The sequence below is a fragment of the Mustela nivalis genome, assembly GCF_964662115.1.
Source record: "Mustela nivalis genome assembly, chromosome: 9".
Classification (NCBI taxonomy): Eukaryota; Metazoa; Chordata; class Mammalia; order Carnivora; family Mustelidae; genus Mustela; species Mustela nivalis.
Genome location: NC_139028.1, coordinates 67,498,384 through 67,523,855, shown reverse-complemented (window position 1 = coordinate 67,523,855; position 25,472 = coordinate 67,498,384). Strand labels below are relative to the sequence as shown.

At 38.1% G+C, this 25,472-nt stretch overlaps 2 protein-coding genes and 1 pseudogene across 3 annotated transcripts; 1 reads left to right on the top strand and 2 right to left on the bottom strand.

Annotated features, from left to right (window-relative positions):
- The first annotated feature begins 259 nt into the window (after positions 1–259).
- On the top strand, positions 260–1,194 carry LOC309840319 (olfactory receptor 52P1-like; annotated as a pseudogene). The gene has a single exon. The product of its transcript is annotated as an olfactory receptor 52P1-like (transcript).
- Positions 1,195–10,048: 8,854 nt separating this feature from the next.
- On the bottom strand, positions 10,049–11,026 carry LOC309840091 (olfactory receptor 52E4-like; the record flags this gene model as incomplete). Its single annotated transcript, XM_082682158.1, has 1 exon — positions 10,049–11,026. The coding sequence occupies one exon, from the start codon at positions 11,024–11,026 to the stop codon at positions 10,049–10,051; it is 978 nt and encodes a 325-aa protein (XP_082538284.1).
- Positions 11,027–20,817: 9,791 nt separating this feature from the next.
- LOC309840132 (olfactory receptor 52D1-like) lies at positions 20,818–21,768 on the bottom strand (the record flags this gene model as incomplete). The annotated part of the gene is made up of 1 exon (XM_082682199.1): positions 20,818–21,768. One exon carries the CDS (start codon positions 21,766–21,768, stop codon positions 20,818–20,820), a length of 951 nt encoding a protein of 316 aa, XP_082538325.1.
- Between the last annotated feature and the right edge of the window lie 3,704 nt (positions 21,769–25,472).

Genomic DNA, 25,472 nt, shown 5'->3' with positions numbered 1-25,472 from the left:
CACTACAACAGTCTCTATACAGAAAAGACTCCCAAAGCTCAGCTCAAAAAGAAATGAGTGTGAAAACAATAGAGTTGCTTACAGATATACATGAAACCAGATTGCAGATTCCATGACCCCAGAGGTATTTTTCCATCTTTCTCTAAGTCCCATCTCAGCAAGTCATGAAAAGCCAAACTCGTATAAACAAAACACCATAGATATCTCATTGACAGGTGGACATCTAGACTTGCTTTAACAACCACCAACAGTTTATACCATGCTAATATTCAACCATTCCAGCTTCCTGACCTTCATTCTGATGGGCATACCAGGCTTAGAGTCACACCACTTGTGGTTATCTCTTCCTTTCTCCTCTATGCTTTTGGCTATTCTCATTGGCAGTGGTGCTATCCTCTTTCTGCCTGTCACAGAGCCCAGACTTCACAGCTCCATGTACCTGTTCCTAGCCTTACTGATGGTGGCTGACCTCATAACTACCCTGGCTCTGTTGCCCAAGCTCCTCTACCTCTTCTAGTTCAATGATGGGGACATATCTGCCATTGCCTGTTTCACCCAGATGTTTTTCATCCATGAAGTATCTGTAGTACGATCAGCCCTACTTGCTGCAATGGCCTTTGACCACTTCATGGCTGTGTGTGAGCCACTCCACTACAACACAATTTGGAATCATACCTTAGTTGGACGCCTGGGACTGGTGGCCCTAGTCAAAGGTGTGATTCTTATTCTGCCCATGCTTCTTCTATTTCAAGGGTTGACATTCTGCCACATGGTCTTCCTTATACGTACTGTGACCACATGGCTGTGGTAAAAATGGCCTGTGGCCATACCAGACCTAAACATATTTATGGGTTCTTTGTGATTCTGCTCATGGTGGGACTTGATTTGTTGCTTATCAGCTTCTCTTACAGACTCATCCTGCAGACTGTGGTACATCTCAACTCTCTAGATGTTATCTGCAAAGCCCTCAACACCTGTTCAGCCCATTTCTTTGTTATTCTTGTCACTTATGTGCCTGCACTCTTTTCATCTCTTACCCGCTGCCTAGATCACAATATCTCACCTTTTGCTCATGTTCTCCTTGCCAATCTATAACTTCTTTTACCCTCAGTACTCAACCCTATCATCTATGGCATAAAAATGAAGGAAATAAGGCACAAGTTGGCCAAATGCCTTTGCAGAGGACCTGCATAGGCTGTGAGCATAGAAAATATACCCATGAGTAAATTAACTAACAGTGAGGACCACTGACATTGCCTTTGCCCAAATATCTAAGACCTAGTTGTATCTCTCAATGAGCTGTGAAACAAATAGACCTGAAAGAGTGTTTGTGTAGGGTGGTTTCTTATGTTCTGGCATGTTCTGTTCTGGTTTGAATAAAGAACCAATATGTTTGTGCTTTCATTGAACTAAGAACTAAAATGGAAGAGGCCAAGATGGCTCTTTCTATGTCTGTTTATCAAGAGTCCTCTTGCAGCATGGGTCTCCTGATGACTTTCACATATGTGTTCATGTTCATAAGCTACACACAAGCTTTTTCTGTAAATGATCCAAGATCATCTTTCCTTGTCTAGGTGGAAAGTTTGTATTTGCTTTGGTTTTCTATTTTCTATTTTTTTTTAAATTGTTTCTAAAGAATGTCTTAGTACTGAAAGAGACCTGATATACTCATTATATTTGGATACCACCTTAACATGTAATAACTCTTCAGGAAACTGATCTTTTCAATAGGATTTGTTTTTAATATAATGGCAAAGCAACATGTTCACAATACCAATTGGATGATTGCCATGATGTGGATGCTTATAACAAAAATGAAGGAGCTTGAAAAATATCTACAGACTCAGAGTGTGGGGACTATTGAAATGCCTATCACAGAAGGTTTCATTGCAAGGGAAAACATGTATCCAGATGGATGACTAATTCAGAAGTTCTGAGACCAGGAACTTATCCTTAAAAAAAAAAAAAAAAAAAAAAAGCATAAGTTAACAGGAAACTACCTCTTCCTCAAGTGATACTCCACTATGACTTAGATCATCCACAAAGACCAACTTATATAATGAAATTTGCTATGCTGAAATACTTAAAGCATTGTAGTGATTTCGATCCAATCATTTCTAAATACATAGCTATCATAGGGTCGATTGCATAATGTAGTAAGCCAAATACAAGATTGGATAGCTAGGCAGAAATTACCCCATTTGTAACTCAATTTCTAAAAGTTAAAATGACTCCATGGGGTAAGAAATATTAAAAAATAAGATAGTCCCAGTTTTGGGACCACTGGGAGCTCAATCAGTTAAGTGTCTGCCTTTGGCTCAGGTTCCTGGGTTAGAGCCCCGCGTCAGGCTCCTTCCTCAGTGGGAAGCGTGATTCTCCCTTTGCCTGCTGCTTCCCCAGCTTTTTCTCTCTCCCTCTCTTTCTCCCGTTCTCCCTCTCTCTCTCTCTGACAAATAAATAAATAAATAAATAATCTAAAAAAAGATAGTCACAGTTTTAGCACAGTCTTAAACAATTGTGATTATTGACTGCGAAATCAGGAAAAAGAATCCTAAATTTCTAAATCCTTCTTAAATCTCTATCCCTGTGCTTGAGATTCTTAAAAATATATGACATTGGGGATAGGAGCTGTGTATGTACTTTTTAAACCTAACAAGGACTTCTAACCACTCCTGATCTCCTCTGTACTCTGTTCTGCTCGCTCATCTATAGATCTTAAGAACATCTTCACTTCATGTTACCTTGACTGAGAGAGCCCTCAGTCCTAAATATTCCTTTTCCTTTAGTTTTCCGTGGTCTTTCCTAGCCTGCAGAGTAGGAAGATGTTTACAAAACAGGGGGAATAATCATATTACCCCTATAATAAAAGAAATAAATCATTATCTTCCATCTATTCTGCCATTTATGTCTCTTAGTAAACAAATTTCCTAATTCATTCTTAACTATGAAGATGTTATTCTTATGAAGGATGTGTTGGAGAAAGTTTGTTCTGTGGGAAGGAAAGAGAGTAGAGTCAGATAATCAATCTATGGTGGCTTCCCTATGCCTCTGTGTACTTCATAAACCAGATTTAACACAGATTTCCCATTGCTGGGTGCAACATAGAGAATTTAGGTCTGGCACTGACTTTTGCCCATCATCATGATTGGCATGTCAGAGTTCAAAAAAACTAAGCAAATAAAGGAATGAGTATTCTACTATTATCAGCGTAATATTAATGATAGAGAAGAATGATAACATTTAAACCTTGGATAAACATGTAAGGATACTGAATAGTAAGAGACCATTAAGTTCGGGGCTATTGCCCGAACTGAGGTAGTTCTGTCCTAGAATAGGACTGCATGGAAGAGTCTTATGTTTCTGACATCCTACTAATTTCAGCAGACATACCAGCTGTTGAAGTGGATCTATGCTAGTTATTCTAGGTATTTTTATATATAATAACTCATGGAACCACTTCCACTCTAACTCAAGTTGTATAATAATGTTTTTCAGGTTACAGAAGCTCAGTTTCTTTGTAATTTCTCCATAATTATGTAGGTAGTAATAATGTTTATAGAATTTTATTTACATAAGGAATTGGTCTGAACAGATGCATGCTTTACTTAGTTGAATAGTGTCCCCCAAATTCATATTCACCGAGAACTTCAGAATATGACCTTATTTGGGTCTTTTCAGATGTAATCAAATTAAGATAAAGTTATACTGGATTAGGGTAGGACCTAATCTAGTGACTGGGGCCTTCTTAAGAAGAAGAAAATATGGACACAGACAAACACAAAGGGAAGAGGATGTGAAGAAACAGAAGGGAGAAAGCCATGTGATGAAAGAGGCAGAGGTTGGAGTGATGTGTCTTCAAGCCAAAGAATACCAGGAATTGCCAGCACTCATCAGAAGCTAGAAGGGAGGCAAGGAAAGACTCTCCCCTTCAATCTTCAGACAGAATATCACCCTAATGACATCCTTTGGACCTGTAGCTTCCAAAACTATGAGAGAAAAAAATTGTTTAAGAGACCTACTTCGTTTTTGGTTTTAAGTTTTTTATTTAAGTACAAGTTAGTTAGCATACAGTGTTATATTAGTTTCAGGTATACAATGTATGTTTCAACAATTCTATACATTACTCATTACTCAGTACTCACCATGATAAGTGCGCTCTTAATCCCCTTATATGTTTCACCCATCCCCCACCCACCTAATCTCTGGTAACCATCAGTTTGTTCTCTATAATTAGAAGTTTCTTGGTTTGGCACTCTCCCCATCCTCCCAACTTTGCTCATTTGTTTTGTTTCTTAATTTCCATATATGAATGAAATAATGTACTTTCCCTGACTAACTTATTTTGTTTAGCATTTTACTCCCTGGCTTTAACCACATCACTGAAAATGGCAAGATCTCATTCTTTTTTATAGTGAGTAATATTCCATTATATATTTAATATATAATATATATAAGTATATATATGTATATGTGTGTATATATATGTATGTATGTGTGTGTATATACATAGATAGATTGATGATAACATCTTTTTTATTCATTTGTCATTCAGTAGACACTTGGGCTATTTCCATTATTTGGTTATTGTAGATAATGCTGCTATAAACATCAGTGTGCCTGTTCCCTTTGAATTCATTGTTGTAGGGTTTTGGTTTTTTTTTTAATTTTTATTTAACTTGTATATTTTCCTTTACACGAATGATAAATGACTCTAAGTCCCCTTTCTCCTATGTTCTACATGGCTATAAGTTTCATATTTAGTTTATCTTTTTTAAATTAATATATAATGTATTACTTGTTTCAGGGATACAGGTCTGTGATTCATCAGTCTTACACAATTCACAGTGCTCACCATAGCAATACCTTCCCCAATGCCCATCACCCAGCCACCCCATCCCTCCCACAACCTCCACTCCAGCAACTCTGTTTCTTTTCTGAGATTAACAGTCTTTTATGGCTTGTTTTGCTCTCTGGTTTCATCTTGTTTTATTTTTCCATCCCTTCCCATATAATCCTCGTACTTGTTTCTCAAATTCTTCATATCAGTGAGATCATATGATAATTGTCTTTCTCTGATTGACTTATTTCACTTAGCATAATTCCCTCTAGTTCCATCCACATCATTGTAAACGGCAAGATTTGGGGGTTTTGATGGTTGCATAATATTCCATTGTATATTATAGTGATCTGAAGGGGCATGCGCACTTCAATCTTTATAGCAACAATGTCCACAATAACCAAACTATGGAAAGAACCTAGATGTCCATCAACAGATGAATGGATAAAGAAGATGAATTAGTATTTTTGTATTCTTTGGGTAAATACCTAGTAATGCAATTGCTGGATGATAGAGTAGTTCTATTTTTTTTACTTAAATTTAATTACCCAGAGTTAGTGCATCATTAGTTTTTGTCATAATGTTCAATGATTCATTAGTTGTGTATAACACCTAGTGCTCATCACATTATTTCTAACATAATAGTCAACAGCACTTTGCATGACCTGTTTGACTGCACTTCTGTTGTTTTATTAACTATTTGAATTAGTATTTAAATACTCAATTTCTGTCCTCTGGCCTGTATACATTTGAGAAAATATCAAATCTGTAGCTTCTTCCATTGAACTATAATATAAAAATTCTGAGAACTTCCTAATAGTGCCCAAAATGATAAAAGGAAATTTTTTTTTTTTTTTGCTTTGAACTGTGTGCCTTAAACAAACAAACAAAATAAAGCAATGTCTGTCAAAGGCTGCAGAACAGACCACTGGACAAAGGTCCTCAGTTGGTGGCATATATTCAAAGTATCAATCTCTCAGATTTATATATGTATACATGTCTATATATGCATATGGACGCAGATGGAATGGAGTATTGACCTGTTTCACACAGTTGCTAACATCTAAGTTTCCAAGAACAAAGAACATGATATTTTAAAAACAATCGGGAAAATACAACAAGAGACACAGAGTAAATCAATAGATTTGTCTTGCTAATACAAACTCAATAAGCTAAGAAGTTATAAAGATGCTAGCGTATTCTCAGCAACCACAGGACTGAAGTTTTAAGAACAGAACTACAAAGCAGTGGTACTTTAAGCAGAAGCAGAAAAACTCACCTGAATATTCATCTTAACTCATCAAAGAGATGTTTGGGAAAAGCACATTCAGCCTCATACTATGAAATTGTGTGTCACACAAGCAGAAAAGCAAAATGCAAAAAACCTGCTGCAAGTAAAAGATGAAAGCTAAATTAGTGTCTGGGAATATGGATGGGAGAGTCATCATTGTGAGAAAGGGAACTATATCCAAATGTTTGTATTTATGCTTTAATATTTTAATATATAAGGCAATTATGAGTAGACATAACACATGTCTAAAGGACAGACTTTGGGAACTGACATCATGTTGAAGTAGGTGGACAATTTTATATCCGGTTGTGTATCCTACCACATTTGATTGCCTTTTTGAGTGCATGTATTATTTTGACAGCAACAACACAACCTGAGATAGCAAATATTAACAACATTCTTATTTAGTTCAGTGTGAAAAAGAAAACTCAGACAAAAATAAGGGTTGAGGAGAGCCATGCACATCATTAGAAGCTTTTTTTAGGAACCCTTGAAATATTTTTAAGGATTATCTTTAGGGAATATCAGCTTAGGTTACCTGAGTCAGCTGTAACAGTAAAAACTGAGTTATCATAATAATGATAGACAATTTGGTTACTAGAAGTTAGAAAATCCTGATAATAATTCTGTTGGATGTGCTCAAGATGTGACTGTTTCAGTAGATAATCTCCATGTCACTCCCTAATGTCTTTGGTCAGACTTCCTATTCAGCCACTGGAGCTATAACCAGTTCCAGACAGGTGTAATCAGATACTGGACATCAGGTCACACCTAGGACATGGAGTCCTTGCCATGGAATTTCCCCAGCTCCATGTCATGGCGCAGCCCAACGACCAGATCCACTGTCATGCCTGCACAACCACGAATACCTGGGGTTGAGGACATGAGCCCTACAGGAACCCTGAGCTCCACAGGAGTCATTGGGTAAAATCATCTCATCTCTCGCAGATGACAATTGTGAAATGTGTCTTCTAAGGCTCTACAGCTAGTCCTGCAGGGTTGGACAAAATTCTCTACTAATCCTGTGCAACTAAATAAAAAATTCCCTGTATTGGCTCTTCCTCTTTTCAGATTTCACTCCACCTGTTTTGTACACTGCATCCCCTGTGATAACTTTTCTAAATAACTTGCCAGTGTTCAAGCTTCTGTCTTAAGCCCTCCTTTCTGGGACACCCAGCTTACATTCCCCAGTGGTGAAAACTCCAGTGCTTCTCCCCCAGGACCTAAGACTCCAGTGAGAGCTCTTCCGTCCCCTGGAGATTTTTAGGAATTAATTATATACAAAATCATTATACAATCACTGGTATAATAATTTATAATTTACTTGGGGCTTAGGACATCTCCAGGCAGAAATCCCACAGGAAAGATAATGAAAATGAAATGGATTTGGCATTGATTCAGCCCCTAAAGACCTGACAGCCAAGAAGAAAGTGACTTAAATTTGACCAAGATACCAGAACATATGAACATTGTTCTAATTTTTGCATGGCTAGGAACAATTCTATAGGGTTAAGGGTAAACTAGTCAGTTAACATGTTTGTCAACACAACAACACTGCAACCAGTATGAAGGTTAACTAGCTGGAAGCTTACACATCCCTTGCTTGCTGACATAGGTGCCTTGTTCTGTAGTGGAACAAATTTACTCCTTTTGAGATTTGTAGACCACTAGCCTTGAGAAATGAAGGAACAGACCTTTCCCAGGAGATATGTCCTGACTATACTGAGAAACAGTTTCCAGGGACACCAGAGCCTCTGTTCAGATATCCACATGAGAATAACTTCCTTCTCTTACACAGACACCCCCGACCATTTCCAAAGCCTTCCAGTTGCACCTGGGTAGGAAAGATGTCTTGGAGACATTAGTCCTCCACCTTCCCAAATTGCAGGCTTTCGGAAAAAGCAACCTTCCCCACCATCATTTGACTCTCTGGTATTGATTTTCCAAGCAGCAAGCGGCCAACCTTGAGTTGGGAATCAGTACTGTGTCCCATATCATCCTTTGGGACATTTCCAGCAAGGCCACAGGAGAAAAATCAAGCTCATCCTGCAGGAAAAACAATCAACCACAGATTAATAACAACTTGTGAAGAAGGAAAAAAGCCCAGGGAGGAAGGCAGACACAGTCAGGCTTCCTCCAGAGACTTCTCTGATTGTTCTAGTTCCCCAGTTTTCCCAGCTGCTACTGCCAGCGTTCCCCACACATTCTCCCAAGTGTATTGTGTTTGAGACTTAATAAAATTTTAGCACCAAACTTCAGTAAAACAAAGAAAGTCTTCTCCTGTTTACAGACTAGCTCACCAAAAACCAGAAGGGAAAATATTTACCACAGGTGGACTCCCTTCTATACACAAAATCCATTCAAATCAGATGGAAAGAAAATCACTCTCACATCTCAGCAAAACCTAAGCTCATGCTATCACACAGCTCCTCAGATTGTGAGTGCCTCAGGCCTGTTCACTCCCTGCTACTCATTTGTCAGTTACATCGTGAATAATAATACCTTGTGCTCAGGGCTCTGTTTTGGTTTGAATTGTGTCTATATTTTACAGAGGATTCCATTTCTGACCTTGGTACTCCTTTCAGACAGGAAGAACCCTGCTCCTCAGCCCCTGCTCCTGTTTCTTCCATTCATAGAAATGGCACTTCTTACACAATCCTCCTTTTTCTGTCCTGAAGGTTGTGCCCCTTATTTCAAGTTCTGAAATAGCATACCTTTCTCAGTCCTTGTTGTTGAGCTGTGCAGGCTACCGGGATCGTTTATTACTATTTCTTACAGCAAGCACAACTTTCTGAAGAAGTTTCATCCATTGCCCCACAGTTGAAGTATTGTAAGAGTTCCATCCAAATAGTGGCCACATGGCATGAAGGGTAGGCATCCTATTCACTGAATTTTGCCTCATATATGAGTTCTACAACATGTTAGACACACTAGAAGCTTTCTGCCTTCCAGATCCATGCAACTTCTAATACTTGCCATTACAACCACATTAATTCTCTAGAGCAAGAAAGAATATCCTCTGAATGGAATGAATGCCCATATCAGGGCCCAGGATCTGAGCTCCACAGCTTCCATGAGAACTTGTTCAGGCCTTCTTTCCAGACGCCCATGGAAATTGCCTTGCAGAGGTCTGCAATCAAAGGGTTCCAGTATAAAACGGACTTTTACAACTAATACCAGTAACAGGACATTCTCAGAAGTTCCCTTTGTAAGAGAATCTTGCCAAACAGTGAATTCGTTGAGAGGAGTGGGAGAGATGACTCTGGGAGTTTTTACAAGTACAAAATTAGGTCAAATGCTTTTAAACCTTTAAGCTCAGGAACTTCCCCTTTTCATTTCCTTTCATCTGAAATGTCTGAGTTTACAAATTATGTCTCCTATGCATATTCCTTGGTTCTTCTTGGAAACAAGACACAGTCTACCTACAGCGGAGGCCAGCCAGCAGAGAAAATATCATAGTGACTATAAATACTATCTTGTACTTTCCTTGTCCCTTCTCACTGTCCCCAATCCATACATCTTACTTCCTCCTAACCACTCAAATACAAATGCACACTCACACCCAACAGACCTTGGCTTTGTATGGCATGTTGGTAGGCAAGTCATTGTTTGGTTTATGTTACCTGCATAGGAAGCACTCCACCTTACTTGACATGCACTCAGTGTGTGTTTCTGTTCAAAGTGCTTTGTAAACAAATAATTTGCCAAACTACCATTCCACTATGGAGAAACTACATCATTACTTTTATATCAAAGGGGATGATAGTCTTACTTTGCAGTTACTGAGAGTATGAAGGTCTCCTGTAACTTAGCCTCTCTGTTCAAGATTTTGGCAGTTAATCAGACATGATGACACATTTCTGCCAGTTGCCAATTTGCTCAGAAAAATTTTTTTCCTCATAGTCCCTAATGCTGGATGATCAAACAGGCTTCTGGGTATGGGTAATACTTATGGATTCCTTCTTCCAGCAGCCATATTTGGTCAGTTTGTCACGAAACTCCTTGGTTTTCACTGAATAAATAATAGGATTGAGCATTGGAGGTACAAGGAAGTAGAGGTTTCCAAGAATGGTATGTACATGGGGTGGAATTCCCCTGCCAAAGCGGTGAGTGAGAAAAGAGAAGAGTGAGGGTGTATAAGAGATCAACATGACACAGATGTGTGTGGTGCAGGTGTTGACTGCTTTGTGGTGGGCTTCTTTAGAAGACAGTCGCAGGACAGCCCGGATGATAAGCACATAAGAGGAGCCAATAGCTGAAATGTCTAGTACAACCACCACCAAGGCCACCACCAGACCATATATCCGGTTGACTGTGGTGTCCACACACACCATCTTCACCACAGCCATGTGCTCACAATAGGTAGTTGGGATGACATGATTTGCATGAAAAGGCATCTTCTGGAGGAGGACAGGCATGGGCAGAATGAAAAGGATGGCTCTCATTAAACTCACTAGGCCAATGAGCCCAATGCGACTATTGGAAAGGATGGTGGCATAGCGCAGGGGCTCACAAATGGCCACATAGCGGTCAAAGGCCATGGTCGTCAAGATAGCAGACTGCAAGGCAGATATAGAGTGGATGAAGAACATTTGGACCAGGCAGCCCATATAGCTGATCTCACTCTGGCCAAACCAGAAGATGCACAGCACCTTGGGAATGGTTGTGGTGGACATGCCCAGGTCAGTAAGCGCCAGCATGCAGAGAAGCAGAAACATGGGCTTGTGCAGGGAGCGCTCTGTGCAGATAATGAAGATGATGGTGCAATTCCCAAGGATGGTGACAAAATACATGGAAGAGAAGGGGATAGAGATCCATCTGTGTTTGTCCTCCATCCCAGGGATGCCTTGGAGAATGAAGAAAGGAGGATGACCCAGGGAGACATTGCAAATGGTCATGGTGGCACCCACGTGCAGTTCCTGAGAAAAACAATAAAAACCTTCATGAGCCTCAAACTTAAAAGCATCAGGGGTTTCAAAGTGGAAAGCAAAAGGAGTTTTAAGATACACAAAAATTGTTCTGAAATCAAGGCAATATGTATTACACATCATAGTCAAATATTGTATTACTTATTATATACCATACTGTAATATTCCATTAATAATAATGTGGTCTTCCAACATTAATATCTCACAGATTAAATCCAGCATCCGTTCCTCATTAAAACACTTCAAAGTATAGGGATGGAGGGAGCATTCCTGAACTTCATAAAATCTATCTATGAAAAACCCACAGCAAATATCATCCTCAATGGGAAAAAGCTCATAGCCTTCCTGTTGAGATCAGAAATAGGACAAGGATGCCTACTCTCACCACTCTTGTTCAACATAGTATTAGAAGTCCTAGCAACAGCAATCAGAAAACAAAGAGAAATAAAAGGTATCCAAATTAACAATGAAGAAGTCAAACTCTCTCTCTTCTCAGATGACATGATACTTTATACAGAAAACCAAAAGACTCCACCCCCAAACTACTAGAACTCATGCAGCAGTTCAATAAGGTGGCCAGATACAAAGTCAATATAAAGAAATTAGTTGCTTTTGGGATGCCTGGGTGGCTCAGTTGGTTAAGCAGCTGCCTTCGGCTCAGCTCATGATCCCAGTGTCCTGGGATCGAGTCCCACATTGGGATCCTTGCTCAGCAGGGAGCCTGCTTCTCCCTCTGCCTCTGCCTGCCATTCTGTCTGCCTGTGCTCGCTCTCTCTCCCTCTCTCTCTCTGATAAATAAATAAAATCTAAAAAAAAAAAAAAAAGGCTTTAAAAAAAAAAGAAATTAGTTGCTTTCTTATACACTAACAATGAAAATACAGAAAGGGAAATTAGAGAATCGATTCCATTTGGAATATTTTTATTAATCATTATTCCCATTAAAGTATGTCATTAAGTACATGAAAATATATTTTGTGAATTTTTGAATGTGACTGCACTTGAAGAAGGGAACTTGAAGAATACAAGAAAAAAAAATGGATAGACATACCTTACAAAATGACCTAATATTTATTACCATGCTCAATAAACATAAGATGAGATAGGCCAATAAAACAGTTTTTCAGAAATAGGATAGCTTAAGTGCTTACAACAAAATGCTCACTAAGACGTGAAGGATCCACATTTGCAGCACATAAGGTACTTGCAGGGACTCTCATGACAACTGATCAATGAGGACCAAAGGGAGCAGGTGGCAGCTTCTGGGACCCTGAGACTAGACTGCTCAAATGCAACTGTGAAGCCCACCTCACCAGGAAAACACTCACCTGAGTGTGAGGCAGAGTATGGGAAGCCGGGCCCACACAACTTCTTCAAACTTGTGTGTCTGAGTGTGGAGAGCTGACTGTAGCAATACACACATGCACAACCATATGGCTCCTGGATAGTACACTCAGGGCCCTGCATGTCCACACTCCTAACTCTTGGGCACCCAGAAACCCTAGTGTGGTTCTTTAAGTCACCTAAGGGAAGATCCCCTGGGTGTCCAGAATTAGCTCTCTGCCACTCCCTCCTTCCCCAAACACACACTAATCAGGCACCACAGCTATTATGTGCAAACTTGACCCTGGAGTTTTCCCTGAGCTCCTAAGGAGATGGGGCTTGTTGACCCTAGGGTTCTGGATATGTTGCAGTCTTCGGCAGTCATGGATGAGCCTCTAGAGAGAGGGTAAAGTTAAAACTGAATCTGAAACTAGATTAGGGCCTGGGAGGTTGTATCCCCAGAGCCCTCTTTCCCAAATTGTGTAGGTGTGGGAGCCCATTTGCTTCTTACTCCTTGGCTGGAGTAGTCATGCTTCTGAAGGTATCAGAGGTACAGCCCCTGTTGTTGGACACCTGATAAAATGCTATTAGTAGCTCTAGTCCTATCTGTCCTTAGCATCCTCCAGATCCCTTACTCTATCTTATTTCCCTGGCCAATGGCTTTACCTTGGACATTTCCTCTCCCCCTGCCCCATGGTATTTCAGCAATCCCACCTCTCATGTTCCAACATCACATCAACTTTTGAGTCCAGATGTGGCCATATTTCTTTATTATTAGTTCAAAGAAAGAAAGTTTTTAAAAAAAATTCTGTCATGTCCATTGCAGAATGCACAAACCAACACCAAACATTGTCAAAATCATGCAAAGTCATTTCAGGAGTGGGACTCAGAGGGCCAGATTCTAAATAATGATATAGTGCAAGTTCTGTTTCCTCCCTGTAGGGAGTCTTTGTTCTGGAGGCAGGTGTCAACGGAAGCAGTGGCTTAGGGAAGGAGAAGCAGAATGAAGGGCCTGACACAACATATCAATCAACAAAGAGAATCACAAACAAAAATAGGCTAGCAGTGACACATCTGCTCATAAACACATCTGCACAGCTTCCCCTGAAGAAAGCTGGTTCTCGTACCATACCAAAATCCTAGGCTCTGTCATTCAATCCTCTATGCCCCAGGGAGATGCTGAAGGATCATCATAACAGGTAGTAACCAGAAAGACTCCTTTTTTTTCTAGCCCTACCTATTGTCTTAGTTTTACCTTTATGATCCTGAACACTCCTTGTCTACAACTTCTAAAGAAGCTTATCTTTTAGCTTCTTTCCCCACGTTCTCTCAAATGAGGTAGTACTGCCCAAAATCTGTGACCTCTAAGTTCAAGTTTTAAGCTTGCTCTTTGGATAATCCCACTACTCAGGGAAAATAGCCCTGGCCCGGTTTCTCCCCAGGTACTGTATCCCGATCATTAGCATCAATTTTATCACATAGCAGGCAGATAATAAAAGCCAAATAAAGGAATCAGGGAATGAACAGCCCATAAATAAATTCTTTAAACATGAACTCATTATGTATCCTGATTTATGAGATCCTACATGGTTTGTTTTCATGTGTTCATGAAGAACAAAAACACAGCTACTAAAAGGTTATGCCTTCTTCTTCAATGAATTCATAAATCAGGGCCAATCCAAATTTCAATGACTTATTCTTTTTATTTCACCTATCCCCACATGGACCTCCCCTCTAGTAACCACCAGTTGGTTCTCTGTATTTAAAAGACTGTTCTTTCATTTGTCTCTCTATTGTTTTGTTTCTTAAATTCCACCTATGAGTAATATCATATGGTATTTGTCTTTTTCTGATTGCCTTATTTCACTTAGCATAATACCCTCTAGGTCCATTCATGTAGTTAGAAATGGCAGGCTTTCATTCTTTTTTAATGGCTGAGTAATATTTCATTACATATACATATATGTACAAAAAATATACACTATTCTTTATCCATTCATCTATGCAGGGATACTTGTGTTGTTTCTGTATTTTGACTAAGATAAAAAATTCTTCTCCCAATGACGAAAAATGTTGCAATTAACATTTTCAAATTAGGCTTTTTGTTTCTTGGGGGATAAATATCCAGTTGTGGAATTACTATCTTTCTTTTTCTGAATTAGCGTGGGGATATATATTTTTTTTTTTGAAGGTGGGGAGAGGGTAACTACCCAGTAGTGGAATTACTGGATTGTACTGTACTTCTATTTTTAGTTTTTTGAGGAACATCCATCCTCTTTTCCACATTGCTGTACCAATTTGCATTCTCACCAATAGGGCAAGAGGTTTCCTTTTCATTCACATCCTGACCAGTGCTTGACATTTCTTGTGGTTTTGTTTCTTGTTTGTTTTTATTTGTTTGCTTAGTGTTCATTTTAGCCATTCTGACAAGTGTGAGGCAATATTTCATTGTAGTTTTGATTTGCATTTCCCCAATGATGAGTTATGGTGAACATTTTTTTGTAGATCTGCTGGCTATCTGTATGTCTTTTTTAATAAAATGTCTACTCGAGGGGCTTTGCTTATTTTAATTGAATGATTTGGTTTTTGGTGTTGAGCTGTCGAAGTTCTTTACATAACCAAAGACATGAAAGACCTAGACTCTGAAAACTATAAAAAATTGATGAAAGAAATTAAAGATGACACGAACAAATGGAAAAATATTCCATGCTCATGGATTAGAAGAATTCATATTGTTAAAATGTCCATACTGCCCAAAACAATCTACAGATTTAATGTAATCTCTGTCAAAATACCAACGCCATCTGTCACAAATTTAGAAAAAATAATCCTTAAATATTTATGGAACCACAAAAGACCCTGCATAGCCAAAGCAATCTTGAAAAAGAACAAAGCTGAAGGAATCACAATCCCAGATTTCAAGATATGTTACAAAGCTATAGTAATCAAAACACTATGGTACTGGCAAAAAGAAAAAAGAAATAGATACACAGATTAATAGAATATAATGCAGAGTCCAGAAATAAACCCATGCTTATATGGTCAACTAATCTAAAACAATGGAGGCAAGAATTTGCAATGAGAAAAAAAAAAGAAAAAAAAGGAATTTGCAATGAGGTAAAGACAATCTCTTCAACAAATGGTGCTGCATGCAAAAAAACAAACAAACAAAACAAAACCAAAAAAGAAACTGGACCATCCTCTTCCACTCTACACAAAATAAACTTAAGATGGATTAAAGACCTAAATATGAGACCTGAAACCATAAAACTACTAGAAGAAAACATAGGCAGTAATTTTTCTGACAAGATCAGTAGAAACATGTTTCTAGATATGTCCCCCAGGCAAGGGAAACAAATGCAAAAATAAATAAGTGGGATTATATCAATCCAAAATATTTTGCACCGCAAAGGAAACCATCAACAAAATGAAAAGGCAGCCTACTGGATAGGATATTTGCAAGTGGTATATCCAATAAGGGGTTCATATTTCTGATTCTTTTTAAAAATAATGTAGCACAGGCACAATTGCAAACCCAATACGAATTTCTGATGGTTAACTCTATGTGTCAATTTAACTGAGCTAAGAGATGTATGATGGTTAATTCTATGTGTCAACTTAACTGGCCTAAAATGTTAATATAACATTATTTGTGGGTGTGTCTCTGGGAGCATTCTGGAGGTGGGGTGAGATTAGCATTTGAACCAGTGGACTAAGTAATGATAGTAGTCACTAATGTGGCCAGGCACCGTCCAATCCACTGAGGGCCTAAATAGAACTAAAAGGGAGAGAAAAATTGTACTTGCTTTCTTTGTTTGAACTGGAACAACCATCTTTTCCCTTGAATATCAGCATTCTTGCTTCTCAGGCCTCAGGTCTCCTACTGAGCCTCATGCTATCAGCTCCTTAGTTTTCAAGCCTTTAGTCTCAGACTGAATTATACCACTAGCTTTCCCAGGACTCCAGTTTACAGACAGCAGATTGTGGGACTTCACAGACTCTAAAATTGTATGAGCCTTTTTTTTTTTTTAACTTCTTTCCTTACTGCATGAGTTTCCTGAAGTCATATACTGTGCCATATTCACCTGTGAATTTCAATGTCCATTTTACCTAGTACATAACTGATCACACATAGAAATCTCCTCTTTTATCTGTCTGTTTATCTATCATGTTCCCATCCATCTACTTACTTATCTATGTTTCTGTCTATCTCTGTAATCACCTATCATCTATCTATCTCCTATTGGTCTGGTTTCCCTGGAAAACCTGAGTAATAGAAAATTTTGTGCTCTAATATAAGCTGTCCAAAGGTTAGTTTTTGGAAGAAATTTTGATGTGCACAAGATTTTTCATTTTTGAGACACCTAAATCAAAAAGTAAATAATGTAGCCAATGATCTGCTTTCTCTAACTGGAATGAGAAGAGTTATAATCATATAATAGATTCAGAAGTCTCCTTCCTGTTATCTTCCTGAGTCACACCAAAAAGGAAAAAGCCTATTGAAGAGGTTCTACCTGTTAAGTTCCTGCATTCTGGGTAGAGTCAGAAGATCCAAAACGGTGACTGGAGAAGAATAACTGACATGGTCCTGAAAATAATTTAAAGTGGTAGGATTTCTAACATATCTCTTACTCTCTGTCTGCTCCAACATGTAAGTATAACATTTTTCCATTGTTAATCGGTGGCTGATACCCTCTTTCCTCCTCTCTTTCCACCCCCTTTCCTACTCTTTTCTCTTTCTCTCTTTCTCTCTGTCTCTTTCTCTTTCCCTTTTTATTCCTTCTGTTTCTTCCTCTCTTTTAAAAAAGTTTGAGAATTAATTGATTCCCAAAATCGTTCTTTTAGTTTGTGCCCACTCTAAGATTATTTTTCCAGAGAACTCTAATTTATATAGTAGATAATTAACCTATTTTTTCTATTTAGAAAATAGCTATAATGTATTCACATTATAAATTCTATATAATGTATACATTATTTATTACCTTGATATCATTGGTTATGCTTTTAAACTTAGTTTCATAGCTTTAAACTTACGATTTTATGTTTGTGTATTTATAAATATGTTTATATTTCTGTAATTCTAACTATATTGATACAAATATATGTTAAAAATAATTTTAAAATCTATAAATTATGAAGAAAAGAATACAACTGTTAAAAAATATAGATCTTTAAACATTTTCTCTTTTACCTTTAAATTGCTTCATCAAAAGTTCATTTTTTAAAAATATAGTAAAGTTTTTAATAAGCAAGTTTCTTATGGATTTGTGTTCTCAGTATATTACCTTTATTATTGCCTTTTGTCATTTATATCTTATATTCATATCTTGTCTTCTCTGATAATTTTCCTTGACTTTATATTTCCCAAAGGAAGGCCCTAATTTCAAAATAAGAAAAATGGTAAGATGTCTTGATACTTAAACTATCTTTGAGCTGTCTAAATGACCATTACTTATCACAAAGATTTGCTTGCATAATTTTCTAAAAAAAAGCATAATAAAAATAATTAGGTTTGTTTTGCTTTCTCTTTTTAAATTTTTTTAAACTTTATATTCAGTTTAGTTCACATATAGTGTATTATGTGTTCAGGGGTAGAAGTTAGTGATTCATTGGTTGTATGTAACAACCAGTACTCATTACACAAATGCCCTCCATAATGTCCATCACTCAGTTACCCCATGTCCCCCCTACTCCCCCTCCAGCAACCCTTAGTTAGTTCCCTATAGTTAAGAGTCTCTTATGGTTTTGCATTCTACAAATTGTAATTCTATTGCGAGAGGTCTCATTATCCATGTAAAATAAACTTTATGATGATTGTTCACTTTTTAGATTAGACAAAACATATTCATTTTTACATTTAAAGATATTAAAAATGTATTGGTAACATACATAATGAAATAAACAAGAACCTTGAAGATTTAGTAATGTCTTTACAGTCCATAATTCATTCTTACTAATAGGATACTTATGTGATACTAAAAGGGTAATCACAGATTAAAAATCCTTAAAAGTTAATTGTGTGTTATGTATCAGTTGGGAATTCCACTTTCCTCCACTTTGATAATGTTAGTTAAGATGATAAACTTAAAACTAAGTTTACAAATAAGGCCTGCCCTCCCACACCAGCCACCTATTTACCCTCTACCGTACAATCTTAAAAGAAGAGACGGGATACTTTGGAAACAACATCAAAAAAGATTGCCCTGATCCTCACTAGAGAAGACTTCTCAGGTATTGTAAATAACCAGCACAGCAGTGAGGTTCCGAGGAATTGATCTTTGAATACATGTTTCCAGTTAACAATATCTCTTTTCTAATGAAAATTGTTAAGGCATCCACATATTGGAACCTTAAGAATTTTCCAGAAGCAGATAATCTTTTGAGGGCAAGAGCTTACCCCAAATTTTCTGATTATCAGATGATGATACAATGTTCAGCCTCTAGAAAGAAAACAAACTAAATTAATTTTTGAGATCTCTGTTCTCTTTTATTAATTTGCTTTACTATTCATCTTCCATATTATCATAATTTTGTGTATTTTACCCAGTCTTAAATTTGTTTTAGTAATTTTTAACAGGGAGATAGTTATCACAGTTACTTAATTGTCTTTTCCCCAAAATATAGGAAGCACATTATTGCAATTACTTTTTAATATAATTTTTAGGGATGGCTAAGTTATTTGTCATGGGAACCATAAGAAGATTAAAACCAAGAAACAGGTCAGACCATTGCCTCAGCCCAACGGCAAGAGAACCTAGTTTTAGGATGGATCATAAATTAATAATTATTTCATTGTAAGAAAAAAAAAATAGAATTATCTTAATATGGGCATACTTTCTTCTTTAATAGGATCTTTTATACCTTCTCACTGGAATGCCATATTCTGCTGTATTACGTTACTTCCTCTCTCCTTAGAGTATGAATTTCCTAAACTCACACACTATATGTTATCCACCTGTGAAATTCAGTGCCTACTATACCTATTACATGGGGGATCTTCAATATATACTTTTGAATGAATGTTCAACTAAAAGAGTGAATAAATAAGCAGTCTTTCTAAAGTTCTTGCAAAAGGCTGTTGCTGTTGTTCTTAGTAAATTAGAGATGTCCAAAGACTGGGCAGATGTCAGAATGTGGAGTTATGCATGATGGTTATAAAGTTACTATTTATGTGACAAAATGTTTGGAAATACATAGTGCTGTTGGCTATATAACATACTGGTTTGAAAGGCAGGTTTTATGTGATATATTTCATAATAGCACAATAAAAATCTTCTTAGATGACCCTATGCTTCAAACATCACATTAGAAATTAAATCAAGTCTATATAAGTTGAATCTCAGATCTTAGAAAAAGAAAGACATGGATACTGAAGTTGAAAAGTGGTACAAATTCCTTAGAAGATGGAGAGTTTCTGACCAAAGACAATATACAGTGAAAAAGTGGCTTAGGAGAAGACAGATGTATTGTGTATGAGGATAAACTGGTTATCTGCTTTTATCTCTTTCAAGGTATCCAAAGACAAACACCCCAGTTCCTATGGAAGGCAAGCCTGTGCTAAATCATGAGGGCCAGCTCTTTGGAGAAAGCTACTTGTTAACTCTGACTAACCTGGGTTACCCTGGCTAGCACTAGCAGCAAACTCTATGTCCTGGTATTTTGTATATACCCAGAGTGTTGACTAAATGAGGCAAACAAAAGGTCAGACTACCTCCATCAGGGCCCACAAAATCATTTACATGTAAAGTTCATCGCTCAGAGACTATCGGGCAAAAATACAAAGCTCATCAGAAATGAAGTGACTATATTAGCTCACAGTGTCATTTTTGGAACAATTCTTTGAGAAACTTGAGTTATGGCTTTCCCACTGATACATGTGCTTCCAAACTTCTTACAAAGAGCTGATCAGCAGTCATCATTCTCCATCTGTTTAAATCTAATGCCAGATCCAGAAGATCCTGGGCTGCCTCAGCCCATCTTTTGTCTCAGGTTGACACTGTTACTGCAAACAGTCTTGGTCTAAGAAAGTGCTGGCAGTCAATCAATCAGTGTGGATGTGTGTGTCATTCTCAATTTCTTGAAGCTATACGTGAGTAAGTCTTTTTTGATCCCTTTTCTTCTTTCCAGGGCTGGGTTTTCCGAAAATAGAGTAACTTACTGGCTCTTACTGTCAAAAGTACTACTACCATGCCTCCTGATGTTTTCCTACAGAGATTCAAAACCTACAGCCACATGATGAGCCACATAATAGCCTAACAGAAAAATAGTATTCTGCAGATTCAGCAAGTATAAATGTGTTGTTCTAAACACTTCAAACTCTTTCAGATAATACGTGATACTGGCTTGCTAGAATTACCAGAAACCGAAATCTCTAGCTCAAGGAAGGTGACAGATTAATTGTAACTTTTCCCATTGATCCTTGGGGTACACAGAGAGTCTAGCTACCTCCTTCCCATAAAAAAGCCAAATACTCTCAGGCGGATCTGTTTGGTATTAATGCCATAGACCAGGGGGTTGAGAACAGGAGGCACAAGGAGATAGAGATTTGCAAGTACAATGTGGACGTGAGGAGGTACTTGGTGGCCAAAGCGGTGGGTGAAAAAGGAAAAAAAGGCAGGTACATAGAAAATAAGAATCACACAGATGTGGGCTCCGCAAGTGCTAAATGCTCGGAATTGGGCATCCTTGGAGGGCAGGCGCAGCACAGCCCGCAGGATCAGGCCATAGGAGGTGGCAATGAGGACCACATCCATGCCAGTGACTGAAAGTGCCACTGTGAGACCATAAATGGTGTTGGGCTTGATGCTGGCACAAGCCAGCTTGGCAATGCCCATGTGCTCACAATAGGTGTGGGGGATGATGTGATGTCCACAGAAGGGCAAGCGTTCGATGAGGATGACAAAGGGAAAAACAAAGAGGAGGGCACGGACCACACATGCCAGACCAATCTTCCCAATCACTGCGGCATTGAGGATGGAAGTGTAATGAAGCGGTCGGCAGATAGCCACATAGCGGTCAAAAGCCATGGCCAGTAGAACAGCTGACTCTGTGGCAAAGACAGTGTGAACAAAAAACATCTGCGTGAGACAGCCATGGTAGGAAATTATGTGGGACCTAAGCCAGAAGATTGTTAGCATTTTGGGCAACGTGGTGGAACAGAGAATCAGGTCAGTGATAGAAAGTAGGCACAGGAAGAGGTACATTGGCTCATGCAGAGTTCTATCTGATATGATGATATAGATGATGGTGCCATTGCCAATGAGAGCAAGGATATACATGGAGCAGAAGGGGATGGCAGCCCACGTGTGCTGGTCTTGCATCCCAGGGATTCCAAGTAGAATAAATGTGGAAGGATGGAAGGCAGTGTCATTGGTGACCAATGCAGAAAGCATAATGATGAAGAGAACACACGGCTTTGTCTTCCTGAAAGTGGTTAGAAAATGAAATGGATCATCCTAGATGTCACTTATTCCTCCCACATAACCATTCAGTTTCTTGCCTCTCTTTCATTCCCAGCAGTTCTACTCCAATTCATGCTTTCCTCATTTCTTGCCTGGGGTATTAAAATAGCTTTGTAACTAATATGCCTATTTCTAGGTTTTCCATCTTTCAGTGAAGACTCTACATTGCTAGGAAATATTTTATCATGTGAAATTCATTAACAATAACAAAAATATAACCTTTCTTATTGTATGCTACTCAGAATCCTTTGTATTGACCTCCTCTTGTCTACACTCCACCACTTCCCATTATGTTCTAGTTCCTGGGACATTGGAAATAGTCCAGTCCAGATTCTCTTGCTCTCTCACTTCTGATTGGCATTGACCATAAGAAACACCAACAGAGGATTAAAGGCAGGTGAGGGATTTATTCCTTCAACTCCCTCCCCAAAGGATTGCTGCAAGCTGGTTTTATCTCTCTAAATATCCTTCTCTGGACTTGGTTTCTTCTTATAACCATGTCTTCCTCTTGTCCCCTCAGTCCAAGGGATGACAACAGAGCCTCCTGTCACTAATCCAGGAACTTCACAAACACTAGTGACTTCCCTATCCTTATCTACCCTACTCTTACCTAATACAGAAAATGGTTTCTGTATTAAACGGCCCTGAATGTTCCTAATGTAACTGTGAGCTCCATTTCCTCCTAAGACCTTTTTTTTTTTCTTTATTAACTTCAGTAACCCACTTATAGTACTTCGTTAGTTTTTGATATCGTGTTCAATGATTCATTAGTTGCATATAACACCCAATGCTCATCACAACACATGCCCTCCTTAATACCCATCACCCTATTACCCTCTCTCCCTACCCCCTCCCCTCTGAAACCCTCAGTTTGTTTGCCAGAGTCCATAGTCTCTCACGGTTTGTATCTCTCTCTGATTTCTCCCCCTTCAACAGATGAATGGATAAAGAAGTTGTGGTACACATAGACAATGGAATATTATTCAACCATCCTGCTAGGATCTTGATATGGCATGCAAAGCTCTTGCTTTTGCTCTTTCCTATCTACCTTAGATTGTTTACAATTCTACTCCACCACATACTTCATGTTCCAGGCATATCTGTTTTTGAGATGTCCAAAATCATGTTTTATCACATCTGTGTGCTTTTTTTACATGCTGCCTTTTGGGGGCACAGAATAGCTATTCCCCTTGGTCACCTGGCAAACCACTATTTAACAGTCTCTCAAAATCCACATGACTATGTTCCCCTCTATGATCATGACCCTTCTATGATCCCTGCTGCTGTGGTGAGACAGTCCTACATCTTCAGCATACCTCCCTTAGGAAATATAAACTGCTTTCTGAATGTGTATGTCTCCTGCCCCATAGTGTATGTGTATCTTACATACATTATGAAATTTGAGTCTCATTTTTTCTACAATTGACATTAATGCCTTACATACATAAGACCAAAAAAACAGCATTTAATTGGGAAATGGATAAAAGGTTGAACACAACAAATGAATTTAACAGACTTTTTTTAAGTGATCACAATTAAAAAACTGTGTTTCTTTGGCTCAGACAAGCTCTTTTCTCACCAGATCCCCATCATGTTCTTTTCACTCAATATACTCTAGAATGTGCTCCTATTTAGCTCTTCAATACATTTGTAGTATAATCTAATCTACGGATATAATACATTTCTATCTGCTTTCTTGATTGGCCACATGATTTAGTTGGATTATAAGATATATCTGACTTAGTGTGTTTTGTTTGCCTTAAAGTATGAGCCCTGATACAAATGGCCAGGCCACGAGCCTCACAGGTGTGTGAGTGAAGCATGCCCCGAAGTCTCCAAGTGAAGCATGCCATAGGAAGGGAAGTAGAAAGTCCCAGACCAGGGGCTCACAGGTGACTTAAGTAAAAGAAGGTTTTGGGGAGTGACTGAACTATAGATTGAAATATGACAACAGCCAAGCAGAAAAGAGTGAGGGAGGCATCTTTCACTGGAGTCATCTTGCTTTGAGAGATCCTTGTAGGTGAAGTCAGAGTCATAATTCCTAACTATAAACATTTCAATAAATTAATAATAATAATAAAATAATGAAATAATAAACAATAAACATTTCAATGTCCATCTTGGAAAGTATAAATTGTTTTAATTCTATCCAGAGAATACCTGTGGTTTTTAAACAATAGAAAAATTAATGAAATATAATCTTTCACCTATCTGGGAAATCAGTTACAAAGTGTATATAGTTCAATAATTTTATGATGCTTAGCTCCCATATGTGATATCCTCAGAAGCAGTCATCTGGAAGAGGCTTGTACAAATCGAATGGCAGAAATTGTATGCTTTCTTGGGGCACCCATTTTCAATGTCCGGACCTCTGACTCTGAGAGTATTTCTCCTTTCCTTAAGTCTATATATATAAACAATCTACATCAGACAAGCACTATTCCTCTTCAGTGTCTCAGGTTTCCAATTTTATGAAATTAATATTTCTATTAATACTTATATTACTATTTCTATTAATATTAATATTAAAGTTTTTTAAGTTGCTCTTTCAGTTTATTACTTTGTCAAAAGCGCATTATTAACAGCCTACTATGTACAGACACTTTTCTAGATGTGTTGTTCATACTAAACAGTAAGAATATGCATAATCCATGTTACACTGGGCTTGCTAACAAGAAGACATAATTAATCAAATAATCTCCAGTATACATGTGGAAATGCTATGCTGATGTATGCTATGAAGAAAAGATATATAAGCCGTTCTTATTTGAGAAAGCTTCACAAAGGAAATAAAATTTAGTGTCCTAATCTGAGTCTCCCTCAAATGCTTCAGACAACTCTTGTGTTAACTCATTTCCTAAGATTGTCACCCTCTTTATGTAGCCTGGAAAATAAGAGATCAGAGACTGAATTGAGACTGCTTGGGTTCAAAATCTGGCCTGATTGCAGTTACTTGTTAGTTGTCTTATTCCCCTCTGTTCTCAGTTTGCTAATATAAAATGCAGATGATAATTCTTACTTCATAAGGTTGTCAGGGAATTGAGAAAAATCGCAGAAAACATCTCATAAAACAGTTTCTATAATTTAAGAAGCATGTGGTATAATACAGATATTTCTCATATTTTTGCACATCTCAGTTCATTGGTCTGTGTACTTGCCTGTCAGAAGAAGAAATGTCATTTAGTTCCTCAAGTTGAAAGACATATTGACTTCTCTTGAGTCTGTAATCCAAGGGTGAAGGCACTGTGATTTCATCCACTTTTAAGTTAAGATCTTCAGAGATATCCCAGATGACTTCTCATGTAACTGGGTTTGGTGGACTCTCCTGAGATCTGAGATAGAATCGCTCCTCCAAGAACCCAATCCCATCAATATGATGATGTCATTGTGTTCCCCTCATTAAACTCCTTCGGAACAGAGAAACAATTGTGGTATTTGGAATCCTTCAGTACGATAGGAATGAACATGTTCTGTACTGCCACTAAGAGACAGCAAAGATGAAGAAAATTTTGTATCTTATTTGAGTGAAAGGAAGAATTTCTATTAGGCTGTTCAGTAAGACAGCCATCTGGTTTTGTCCCGAAAAAGACAATAGAAGCTGGAGATACTGAAGCAGAGATTCCTGGTTTGGTGGG